General features: G+C 43.8%; 1 protein-coding gene across 2 annotated transcripts in view; it reads right to left on the bottom strand.

Moving 5' to 3' along the window:
- Positions 1-13,520, bottom strand: part of rrp12 (ribosomal RNA processing 12 homolog) — a 61,360-nt gene that overhangs the window by 11,849 nt on the left and 35,991 nt on the right. Inside the window, exons 21-26 of one of the 2 annotated variants that reach the window (XM_069900446.1) lie at positions 9,524-9,682; positions 8,453-8,533; positions 7,885-7,990; positions 3,911-4,018; positions 1,584-1,741; positions 1,230-1,321 (exon numbers count right to left, since the gene is read on the bottom strand). In XM_069900446.1, the coding sequence (XP_069756547.1) occupies positions 1,230-1,321; positions 1,584-1,741; positions 3,911-4,018; positions 7,885-7,990; positions 8,453-8,533; positions 9,524-9,682 (704 nt within the window). The remainder of the gene's footprint in view (positions 1-1,229; positions 1,322-1,583; positions 1,742-3,910; positions 4,019-7,884; positions 7,991-8,452; positions 8,534-9,523; positions 9,683-13,520) is intronic. The other variant, XM_069900447.1, reaches the window with a different exon arrangement.

Genomic DNA, 13,520 nt, shown 5'->3' with positions numbered 1-13,520 from the left:
CACAAATCTACTCCACAATCAGTCCAACCATTCTTCAATCCATAATTCCCAGTTTTTATTACAATCATGTACCTGAGAGTCTTAATTGTGCCGATTGTACAAGCCTCAATCATTACCCCAACAATGCATTCCAGACACCCACCACTCTGTAAAAAAAAAAACAACTTCAAAAAGGTGCTGGTTGTCCACCCTATCTCTGCTTCTCAATCTTATACTCCTCTATTAAGTCACCTCTCATCCTCCATCACTTCAAAGAGCCCTATCTTACTTAACCTTTCTTTAGCAGACATGTTTACAATCCAAGCTGTATCCTAGTAAATCTCCTTTGCACCCTCTCTAGTTTCCACATCCTTCCTACATGCAGTGACCAGAACTGAACACAATCCTCTTAAATCTGGTCTAACCAGAGCTTAACCAGGCACTCTGCCTTCAAGATTTATCTTCCAAAGTACATTACTTTGTACAATCGGCACAATTAAGACTCTCAAGTGATGTACTTGACATCACACTTACCCACACTGAACTCCACCTGCCACTTTCTCCTCAACTCTGCCTCCTGTTTATATCCTGCTGTTACCTACGACAACCTTATACACTATCCACAACATCTCCAACCATCATGCAAACCTACTGACCTGTCCCTCAATTTCTTCATCCACAAAAAGCAGGGGTCCCAGAACAGATCACTGCAGAACACTACTAGTTACTGAACACCAGTCCAAATACATCCCATGTACTACCTCCCTCTGCCTTCTGCAGGCAAGCCAATCCCACATCTATGAACCAAGTTTCTGAGTATCCCATGACTTTCTGGACAAGCTTAACATGAGCAACCACTTCAAACATGTTAAAAGATGCTAAAACTCCTCTGATGTCATTCCATAAAAATAAGCTCAGAGCCAACTAGCTTACAAAAAAAAAGGCAAATTTCTATTGTGTCTGCCACTCATCGTCAACAACATCTCATCGTCAGGGGCTGGCAGGGGAGCAGAGCAGTGGAAGCATCCTTCAAATATTTGTAATACCCAGGAGGAAAGCTGGAAGCAGTAGGTGAACGGTTACTGCAAGGAAATGGGAGAGGTTATAATCTGACCAATCCTAGTCCTCATTTACTGGTGAAAGATGACAGCCGTCCTGGACATTCTTTGAAATGGTGTAAAATAGCTTCAATGTAGTGGTGGTAAAGCAAAACAGATTTTTACCAGCAGCAGGCCTTCCAAGAAACTCACCCAAACTTGCGTATAAATTTTGTGAACATGTTCTTTATCTTCATACGGAAATGTCGTCTACTATCATCCCGCATGTTGCCAATACTCTCCATCTGAGGCAAAAAACATAAATGAGGTGGGGGGAAGAGAGAGAAGGGGGGAGAGAGAGGGGGGGAGAGAGAGGGGGGAGGGGGGAGAGAGAGGGGGGGAGAGAGAGAGGGGGGGAGTGGGGAGTGGAGAGGATTGGAATGGGAAAAGAAGGGAAGGTGAAAGCATCATGGAATTGCCAGTACTGGAACAATTTCCATTCACACAGCAGAGGAGTCACTGGGATGGTGGAAGGGGGGGGTGGGGTGTGGTGGTGGTGTCACTCACCAAGAGATGGAGCTGTTGCGCCAGCGCACCCGTATCCATGATGAACAGAACAACTTTGATGAAACTAAGTGCCGATTTGACCACATCTCGTGTCTTAGACTGCAGCAGGAGGCAGATATTCTTCAGTAACAGTTCAATAGTTGGCATATCCATCTTATCTGTGGACATGAAAAACAATCTGAGGCCTTGGTCCCTCAGTGTAGGCTCCAGCAGATGCTAAAGTTGGCCTCCAGCTCTGACTCATCCTTCTGCTCAACAGATCGCCACATTTATTGCCCTTTTCCCATGCTCTTAAACTTCCTTTCATACACAATTCTGGACCTCCCATTACCAGCTTGGTCCTCTCATGCATCTTCCAAATGTCCTTCTCATTTACCATACATGCTTTTGTATTGGCCAACTCTGTATAGGACAGCCCCAGGAATTTTCACCTAAAATGTAGGTTTTGAGTGATATCCTTTGAATAGTATGAACCCTCCCTCCACCCACCCCATAAAATCTGGCACTTTCCGCTAACCAGTGATGCTGTTAATAGTATTTTAATAAAAAATTATCATTTAAAGATTTAAATTTTGCTTGGATATTTTAAAATAAACCACTGTTGACTCCCGTAACAGGCCATTAAAAACCTGTACAAAGCTGACAGCAGTCAAACTGGGTGGATGGACCCTGCAAAGGAGCGCTGAGACTTCACAAATAACTAATGGGACATGCGTGAGAATGAATTGGAGCCGGAAGGAAGATGGCGGTGGTGTTAAGGCTTCTTCATCAAGATAAGAATTTTAGACTCTATACAGGACGATGCTGATTTTAAGGTGAAAATTTAAAGTTTCGGATTGTCCTACAACAGGACATATATGGTAGTTTCATAATAATCAATGGTCCTTTGCTGTGCTTGAACACCCTTTTCACTATGGTAATTACTTTTTGGTTACTGCTTCATCACCCTTTGCTGACATTTGTATCTTTCCCAAGATGTGCTGACATTGGAGAGGGTTCAGAGATCATTCAGAAGAATGATTCTGGGAATGAAAAGGTTATCAGATGAAGAATGTTTTGGCTCTTGGCCTGTACTCGTTGGAATTTAGGAGAATGAGGAGGATCTCATTGAAACATTGAATGTTGAAAGGCATGCAGAATAGATACAGAAAGGTTGTTTCGCATAGTGGGAAAGTCTAGGACAAGAGGCACAACTTCAGGATTGAAGAGTGTCCACAAAGAACAGAAATGTGGAGGAATCTCTTTAGGAGGATGGGTCTTTTAAGCACATGATTGTGGGGGGCGGGGGAAGAAGGGTAAGCCATTCAACCCCTTAAACCTGCTCTGCCATTCAATAAAATCAAGTGATCTGATTTTAAGCAAAAACCGAACTGCTGAAGAAATTCAATAACTTTGGAGGGAAATGGGCAGTTGATGTTTCAGGTTGAGATATTCTGGAACAGATGAACAAATGTCAACAATTCTACCCCATTGCCCCGAGTTCCTAGTTTTTAAAAAAATCTTGCTCCAGATTTCAGCATCGATAGTCTCGTGTGTAACTCCAGGTCTGATTTTAACCTTCAGTCCGCAGTGCTGCCTTTTCTTAGTAATGTTTTCCCCCCCTTTTGCTTATCAAAACAATGTAGAAATTTGTTTCCCTGTGGTGGGAGAATCTAGGACAAGAGGCACAACTTCAGGACTGAAGGGCATCCATTGAGAACAGAGATGTGGAGGAATTTCTTTTGCCAGAGGGTGGTGAATCTGTGGAATTTGTTGTCACAGGCGCTTGTGGAGTTCAGGTCATTGGGTGTATTTAAGACAGAGATTGATAAAGTTCTTGATTAGCCAGGATTCCAAAGGTTATGGGGAGAAGGCTGGGCAGTGGAACTAAATTGGGAAATGGATCAGCTCATGATTAACTGGTGAGGCAGACTTGATGGGCTGAGTAGCCTACTTCTGCTCTGAAGTACTTTTCATCTTTATAATATTTCAGATTGATCCTTTGCTGTTCAGTTATCCATTGGCTTATTGGGACTACTAGGCCTCTTGTCTCTACCAATAATAATCTTAACACACTAAATTCTTGTTGGAACACTTCCCTTTGATGCAAGCCTTTTTAACATGATCAGATTAACCCAGTTTAATGCAGGTAGAATCAGGGTGCTGTTTTTTAATCTTCCTTCCAAACATATAGCCATTAAGTTTACACAGCACTGTGAACACATCTTGCTCATTACTTAATAATAAACCCAATCTGCTTATCCCATTGCAGCCCAATATTGCAGAAACCTACAATGAATGTATGCATCACTGCTTAACATCCTTAAAAATCTTTCCTGGCTCCATACCTTTGAATTCGAACACAAGGCGAGTGAGGGCAAGAACAGTGCAGCTGATCATGGTTACAGAGCCAGTTAAACCAGCATAAACCAGTGCCAGATATTGGTTAATAGCCTCTGCAAAGCAAACACACCAAAGAAGTAACATTACACCTTAAGTTTCTACTTCTTCCTCAAACAGAAGGTAAATGATAATGATAAACCAATCCAGAATCTTTAAAGCATGTGATTCTGTTATTCATTTCCTAACCTTCATATCCACACATTAATTTAGAGCAGGTTTGAGCTACTTGCACCTCAAGCCTGCATGGCCATTTAATACAATGACAGCTGATCCCTTTGCAAAGTAAATTCTGTATTACAATTCCATCGTTTTTTGAACAGGTGACCAAGAGGACAGAAGAGTTCTATAGCATGGAAAAAGGCCCTTCAGTCTGATTTGTCCAACCATGCAAGTCCCATTTGCCTGCATCAACCCATATCTCTAAACCTTTCCTATCCATCTACCCCTCCACAAACACAATAATTACCCTGTGCCTACCACTTCCTCTAGTGGCTCAGTCCAAATACCCAACACCCTCTATCCCCTCAGATCCTTTTAAATCCTTCCCCTGAAGGTTTAGATTCTCCAACCCTAAGGAAAAACTCTGTCAATTTACCTCATCTAATGCCCTCTCCTGATTCAGAAAAGTCCCAGACTATCCAGCCTCTCCTCACAAGTGAATCAGTTCTGGCTCCTTTCCAGTTTGACGATATATTTCCGATAGCTGGGTGACAGGGATCGTCAAGAGAAACAAGGAGACAGATTTAAAAAGGTGGCAGATAAGGCAAGTGCTGGTTAAGTTGCAGTGAAACGTGAAAAGAAGACAGACTCTAGTAGCATGGTCATTTAGAGAGAGACTGCTATCGAAGTGTTGTTGGTTGTCTAAGTGGTGAGGAGATCGATCTGGTGCTGTAGGAGAGGGCTTAAACTAATATGGCAGGAGGGTGGGAATCTGCACAGGAAGACAGAGGGAAAATCAATCAAGAAAATAAAAGTAGAGAACAGAAAAAAATCAAATGCTAAAGGCATAAACTTAACCAAATTCTAAAAGGATGAGTGCAAATTATACCCCTCAGTGGCTACGACAGAAGTGTGGTGGCAGGGTAGAGATGACTGGGAATTAAATATCCAGAATTTGGAAGGACAGGCAGGGAGGTAAGGGAGGTGGGAAAGCTCTTTAAAAAAATATGAGATCAGGGTGAAAGTGAGAGATGGTACAAGATGATCTATGGATGTAGATTCAGAATAGAAAGGGGAAAAGTTAATGATGGGAGTAGTTTACAGACTATGAAATAACATTGATACAGTAGCATAGGTACAAACCAAGAAATATTTGATGCTTATAAGAATGGAGCCGCAGTTGTCATAGGGGAATTTAATTACACAGCTAGTCAAGGAAGTCTTGAGGAGTTCATAGAATCATCTTGATCATTTTCTTTTCTTTTGAACGGTATGTTATACGATCTACAGGGGAACATGATGTGGCAATGTATAATGAGACAAGTAAAATTAATGATCTCATGGTTAGGATCTTCTCTGAAAGAGTGATTACAGTATGAATGAATTTCTCACACAGATGGAAGGTATAATGGTTCAATCTAAACTAGAATTCAGCTCCTAAACAAAAAGAGACTACAATGAGGGAGGAGTATGCCAACGTACACTATGAACACAGGCGACATGAACATACATCGTACAGACCCTTCAATTCAGTGTTGCCCAACTCCACAATCAATCCAATCCTCCTACACAGCCCATACCAATTGAGGAACAGAAGAGGACTTTCAAAAAGCTTAGCAAAAGTATATTCCAGTTGAAAATAAGGACAGTGAGGGTTGGGAAAGCCAAATTAAAAGTTTTCAAGAGTAGTGGGAAACTAAAAACTAAACAAAGAACCACAAAACAAGCAATAAAGGAAAGACAGGTTATAAAAATAACTAACACCTTGTCTTCTGTAATATGGTCTCTCTTCTCCTCTATCCAATCTCATTGTTATTTATCTTCCTGAGTTTCCTTGTCACCATGCTTTTACCACAGTAAATAAATACAAGAAATATTCATTAAATACTATTTAAGATAGAAGCAGATAAGTTCTTCATTGGGAATGGGTATATGAGAAGGCAGGAGATGGGATTTAAAAGGATAGTTAGTCAGGCATGATGGAATGGCTTGATGGGCCGAATGACATAGATAAGGTAGATGGATGTTGTCTTTCCCCAGAGTAGTGAAGACTAAAACATAGAGGGCTTAGATCATACTACGAGGAATGGCCTCTGGCTCACAATGTCTATCTAATCATGATACTAGTTTAAATAGATCCCATCTGCTTTCACATGGCTCACATCCCTCGTTCCCTGCCTGTTCATGACCCTGTCCAAATTTCAATATTATATCTGCTTCCACTATCTCCCCTAGAACCTACTACTCTGTAGCTCCCCCACCCCCCACCTCAAATCCATGACCCCCTGCCCCCTACCTCCTGTATTTGATATTTCCAAGGTGGAAAAAACACTAACAATCTGCCCTATTGCTGCATCCACCATTCCAAAGAAGATATCCCAACTGGAAAAGGTATGTGATTTAAGCCTTCTTTACATCCGATCTATTTGCGTTGTCACTTTCAGGTAACTATGGATTTGTATCCCAGGACCCCTCTGGTCAGGCAGAGATCGATAGATATCTGAATAGCCAGGGTATCGAAGTTTATGGGAAGATGGCAGGGAGTGGGGCTGAGTGTGAGAATGAAGCAGACTCGACAGGCCGAATGGCCCACTTCAGCTCCTACATCTTATAACTATTAATGTTCCAAAGGATCCAACCATTAATAGAATAATTTTCCCTTACATCTGACCTCCAAAAGTGCAACACCTCACACTTCTCCGGATTAAATTTCATCTGCCTCTGTGCCTATTTCCAACCTGTCTACAACCCAAGAACATGAGAAATAGGAGAAGACCATCTGGTTTTCTCCACCATTCAATACAATCATGGCTGATACCACTGAATCTTTTGACAACCTTCCTCACTACCCAATTTATAGGATCACGTGTGTCTTCTCGACCATGAGGAACCATGCTAAATGCTTTTTTAAAGTCTATGCAGATAACATCCCCTGCCATACCCTCATTTATTATCTTTGTCACCTCAAAATACTCAATCAAATTTATGAGACACAAATTTCCCTGCACAACCCACATACAGTGGCAAAGCTGACTATCCCTGATGTATCCACGTTTTTCTATGTCTGTACATTCTATCCATCGAATCTTCCCCATAACTCCTCCACCATTGATGCAAGGTCACTTGATTTGTCCCTTTTGCCCTTAAATAAAATAACGAGAGTTATTCACTAGCCCTCTGGGCTAACATGGATAAAAAAGATCTCTGCAAAGGTCACAGCAATCTCTCTCAATAATCTGGGATGCACTCCACCATGATGCACCTCAAAAGTCTCAACAAAGTGCCCTTGATATTAACATACCCAACAGTTTAATCATCCCTCCCCCATGTCCTTGGTGAATATCCTCTCTTAAATAAGGAAGCCAACACTTTTCCACAGTACTCCAGATGTGGTCTCATCAGTGGTCTGGATAACTGAAGCACTAAGAAACCAACTCCCTGGATCCTCAAGCAAAGTTAGAGCATGTTCCACAGTGTGATCAAGACTGAACCAGAGTGTAATGTACCAGGGCCTGAGTCAAGTCCAATGAAAGCAGATTGAAATCACTAGCACCAACTTAATTTACAATAACACACCCAAGCCTCCTGGCAAGAGAGAACAGCACCCAAAATGGGCTCTGAAAATTTTGTCTTAGGTTTTGCTTGAGCTTGTCCCCACGCAGCTAGCTCTTTGAGAACCAACTGACGAGAGACCGAGTTTATCCTACCCTTCACCCCAAGGTTAGTCTGCTCCAACACAAACTCCAGATTAAAAACTCACCTTGAGGATCATTATGGGACCTCAGAAAGGCATGTCCAATCTCCACCAATAAAGTGTAGCCATTTCTGCGTGCTCCAATGGAAACTTCTTTCATGCAAATTATAACCTTGAGATTTAAGAGTTTCAGCATTAGTTTCATCACCTATCAATGACTTGTTCATACAAACCACCAGCATGCAAGAGTGGGGAAGTGTTAGTACAATTCAGTATCACTTACCTCCTGCTTAATCACTGCAACTCACACTTGACATCGGAGTCAAGAAACTCCATTTGAAAATAATTTCTGATGCAATGGGATTGCTTCCATTTGAATACAAACAAAAATAAATTTGAAATATCTCAAGTTACTTCAGAGAAACCATTGAAATAGTGACAGCTAGTTACTGGGATAACATGGCAGATTCATCAGCTTTTCATAATGTCCAAGTCACAAAGACAGAGAGCTGCAACTTCACTCTTCTCTTGTGATCTCTATCTACTTCAATTTTTTAATGTCCCATATTCTCACATGACAGAACTTCATCAGTCCGTTAGCAAGATGAAAAGGTTGGGCGAAAGACAAACCTACCTCAGGAAGCAGTGCGATGATGAAATCATGATGGTCTGCAGGCAGCTGCTTTACAATATGAATCAGACACTTCAACCTTGGCTGGAAGAGACAAAAAAAAGGAATGAATAATGGACTCTGTTGCCTCAGCAAGCTTGTCACAAATTCAAGATAAAGGGCGGCCCAGTTACCAGAGTGGTTAGCACAACCCTATTACAGGGCCTATTACATTCATTGGAGCGACTTCATCACCAACATCGAAGTACTCGAGATGGCAGAGGCCTCAGCAATCTTGTCACAAATTCAAGATAAAGGGCGGCCCAGTTACCAGAGTGGTTAGCACAACCCTATTACAGGGCCTATTACATTCATTGGAGCGACTTCATCACCAACATCGAAGTACTCGAGATGGCAGAGGCCGACAGCATCGAATCCACGCTGCTGAAGAACCAACTGCGCTGGGTAGGTCACGTCTCCAGAATGGAGGACCATCGCCTTCCCAAGATCGTGTTCTATGGTGAGCTCTCCACTGGCCACTGAGACAGAGGTGCACCAAAGAAGAAGTACAAGGACTGCCTAAAGAAATCTCTTGGTGCCTGCCACATTGACCACCGCCAGTGGGCTGATATCGCCTCAAACCGTGCATCTTGGCGCCTCACAGTTCGGCAGGCAGCAACCTCCTTTGAAGAAGACCGCAGAGCCCACCTCACTGACAAAAGACAAAGAAGGAAAAACCCAACACCCAACCCCAACCCACCAATTTTCCCTTGCAACCGCTGCAACCATGTCTGCCTGTCCCGCATCGGACTTGTCAGTCACCAACGAGCCTGCAGCAGACATGGACATTACCCCTCCATAAATCTTCGTCCACGAAGCCAAGCCAAAGATTACAGGGCCAGCGACCCAGGGTTCAAGTCTGTTTCTACGTTCTCCCCATGTCTGCATGGGTTTCCTCTGAGTGCTCCGGCTCCCTCCCACATTCCAAAGACATACAAAGTTAATGGGTTCATTGGTCATGGGGGTGTATTTGGGTTGGAAGAGACTGTTACTGTTCTGCATCTCCAAAAATTAAAAAGCATTCCTGCTGCTTACCCTCTTTGCGGGAGATGCTGCATTCTTTAGGGATCCCACCAGTGTCACCGTCAATTCCTTTAAATGCTTATGAATGAACTGTCTGCATGGCTCCTGCTCACCTCCACAGATAACCTCCAGGATACGATAGGCTTTCTTCTGGACACTGTGGTCCTTGCTCTGATGCAGAGAGGCAAACAGCTCAGTCAGATCACTTCAGTGGACAGATCACACAAACTGTCTTGAATAGATGGGCCAAATACGCTCCCTCACTGTTATTTCTGATATCTTACAATGAGAAAAATGAGCTTGTCACAGTTGCAAGTTCAACAAAACTGCAGCCCTGACTGACTGAAATGACAGCAGGCTATTCACTTCTTCCAGCATGTTGTTATTCTATTAAATTGCAACTGATGCGTTTTGAACCCTCGATCTGGTGCACAATATCCTTCAGAGATCACCGATTGAAGTTACGCTCCATATGTAGAATTTAGTAATAGGATAAAGGCAATGATTCAAAAGAGGTTATACTCTAGGTCTTCCAACAGATTCACCAGTAAGCACCACAACTTCACTCTCCTCATTTATTCTAATCTCATCCCTTCGGAGCCCTCTGCTCTCTCCACACCAATCCTCACCTCACGATCAAATCCACTGATAAGGTTGGTAGTGGTGCATTTCTGATTTGAACTCTGCCCTCTACTTCTACCCCTGACCCAAGATCCACAAACCCAATTGTCCAGGAGAACCCATTCTCCTGCTCCACTGAACTGATATCATCTTACCTCCACTCCATTATCCACACCTCACCCCCCCCCCCCCACAAACCAGTCCCTCCCTTCCACATCTTCACTCGGTACATCGAATCTCAAAACACCTCCATCCCCCACACTGAAGGTCTCAAAGCCTTTCTCAGCAACAGACCCAATCAGTATCCCTTCCACCACCACTCTCCTCCACCAGGCAGAATTTGCTCACACCCTCAATAACTTCTCCTTTGACCGTTGTCGAGCTGCTGTTCCTAAGGGACTGCATTAGGAAATCTGAGTTGCAGCTCATGACCTTCATCTGGACAGGAAGAGTGAGAAGGTACTAGAAAGGAGTTATTGGCAGGTGGTCACATTGGGTCCATGGGAGACAAACAAGGGGGTCACAGTCAGGAGGGGGAAGGGGTAGAGTTAGGTACTCTATGGCTGTGCTCCTTAAGAAGATTCTGAGAGGCAGGTTTTATGGAGAGGTATAATATGATTAGGAATAGTCATCATGAGTTTGTAAAGGGCAGGTCATGAGGATGTGACTAAAACACATTAATGAAGGAAGAGTAGTAGATGTAGAGCATATGGATATTAGCAAGCCATTTGATAAGGTTCCCCATGCAAGGCTTATTGAGTAAGTGAGGAGGCAGGGATCTAAGGGGACAAGGCTTTGTGGATCCGGAACTGGCTTGCCCACAGAAGGCAAAGTGGTTGTAGCCAGGACATATTCTGCATGAAGGTCAGTGACCACTGGTGTGCCTCAGGGATCCGATCTGAACGCTTACTCTTTGTAATTTTTCTAAATGACCTGGATGAGGAAGTAGAGGGATGGGTGAGTAAATGTGTGGATGACACAAAGATTGGGGGTGTTGTGGATAGTGCAAAGGGCTGTCAGAAGTTACATCGAGACAACTGATAGGATGCAAAACTGGGCTGAGAAGTGGCAGATATAGTATTAATGGTAAGACTACTGGCAGTGTGGAGGATCAGAGGGATTTTGGGGTCCGAGATAGGACGCTCAAAGGTTGATCGGTGGTTAAGAAGGCATGGAGTGTAGTATTGGCCTTCATTAATCGTGGAATTGAATTTAGGAGCTGAGAGGTAATGTTGCAGCTAAATAGGACCCTAGTCAGAACCCAGTTGGAGTACTGTGCACATTTCTAGTTGCATCACTTCCAGAAGGATGTGGAAGCCACAGAAAGGGTGCTGAGGAGATTTACAAGGATTTACAAGGCCTGGTTTAGGGAGCATGCCATATGAAGAAAGGTTGAGTGAATTGGCCATTTCTCTTTGGAGCAATAGAGAATGAGAGATGACCTAATAGAGATGTTTAAGATGATGAGAGGCATTGATCGCATAGATAATCAGAGGCTTTTCCCAGGGCTGAAATAGCTGCCACAAGAAGATATAGGTTTAAGGTGTTGGGGAGAAGGTACAGAGGAGACGTCAGGGATAAGCTTTTATTATGCAGAGTGGTGGGTGCGTCGATTTGGCTGCCGGCAACAGAGTGGAGGTGGATATGATAAGGTCTTTTAAGAGACTTTTGGATAGATGCATGGAACTTAGAAAAATAGAGGGCTATGGGTAAGCCTAGCAATTTCTACAGTAGGGACATGTTTGGCACAACTTTGTTGGCCGAAGGGCCTTTATTGTGCTGTAGGTTTTCTAAGTTTCTATGTTATCCCTCATTTTCCAAGTCAAAGGGGTGGCCATGCATATCCGGCTGTGCCTGCCTTTTTGTTGGCTACATGAAGCAATCCAAACTATAAGCCTGCTCAAGCAAGGCTCCTCAACTCTTCCTCCGCTACATCAACAACTACTTTGGGGCTGCCTCATGAGCAGCTCATCAACTTTATCCACTTTGCTGCAAACTTTCACCCCAACCTGAAATTCACTTGGTGCATCATAGGCAACACTCTCTCCTTTTTCGATCTTGGTCTCCAGTTCATGAGACAAACTTTCTATAGACACCATCTACAAACGCACCAATACCCAGTTACCTTAGTCCCTTTCAAATTGTAGCACCCGGGTAGCCCTCCTGGGTGCAATTACTGGCGCACCTTTCAATTCGCACGAGGATCTACCCATTAAATCGCCAACCTGGATCCCATCCCTGCCATGACACGATGAATAACACATCACGCACTCACCAGAAGTACTGCCAGAAGTTAAGAATCGAAGTCAAAATGGTGAACAGGAAAGATGTTCAGATGCTGGCTGCTGTGGTGATGCATGCACGCAAGCGCTGACATTACTGGAATAAGAGGATCAGCCATTTTCCTTTACAAAGGAAACCTAGGTAGGTTTTACTGGGTTCCCTGATTACATCTGAGGTAGGTCAAGGACCCGAATGGGTTCCAACGGGGTTCACCCAGTTGGACTCTTTCAAACTGCCGTGTATCCGGGGCCCTAACCGTGCAAATTGCCCAGTTAACCCCATTTTACACAGCAGTTTGAAAGGAGCTACTGATTACAGTTTTTAACACCCAATTCCCCACAAAAATTCTATTCCTTTCTCTCAATTCCTCCATCTCATCTGCTCCCAGGATGAAGTCTTCCATTCTAGATTATCTGAGATGTCTCCTTCACAGAACATGGCTTCCCACTCCACCACCATCAACTCATTCCTTATCCTATCTACATATCTGCCTTGGCCCTCTCCGCCCCAGACACAAGGACAAAATTCCTTGTCCTCTTCTACCACTCCTCCAGCCTCCTCTGCATATTCCATCATCTACTACATGGTCCCACCACAAGTCACTTCTTCCCCTCTCCACCTTCTGCAGGGACCACTCGCTCTGTGACTCCTTTGTCCACCCCTCGCTTCCCACTCATCTCCACCTTGGTACCTACCCATGCGACTGCAGGAAATGCTCCACTTGTGCCCACATCTCCTCCCTCACCATCATTCAAGGCCCCAGACAGTCCTTCCAATTGAAGCAACATTTCACGTATGAATGTCCAGGGTCATCAATTGCATTTGATGCTCCCATTGTGGCCTCCTCTACAATGGAGAGACTGAATGCAGACTGGGATGTCAAAGCATTCACTCTGTTGGCTGCAACAGCGGGGACATCCCAGTGGCCAACTATTTCAATTCCATACGCCACTCCCGTGCTAACATGTCTGCCCACGGCCTTTTGCACTGCCAATATGAGACCATCTGCAAATCAGAGGAGCATTATGTAATATTCTGTGTTGGCACACTCCAACCAGATGGCACCAACATCGACCTCCAGTTTCTGTTAGGCCCCTCCCCTCTC

The sequence above is a fragment of the Narcine bancroftii genome, chromosome 10 (assembly GCF_036971445.1).
Source record: "Narcine bancroftii isolate sNarBan1 chromosome 10, sNarBan1.hap1, whole genome shotgun sequence".
NCBI lineage: Eukaryota > Metazoa > Chordata > Chondrichthyes > Torpediniformes > Narcinidae > Narcine > Narcine bancroftii.
Note: the sequence above shows the minus strand (reverse complement) of the source record. Positions and strands in the feature narration are given on the sequence as shown.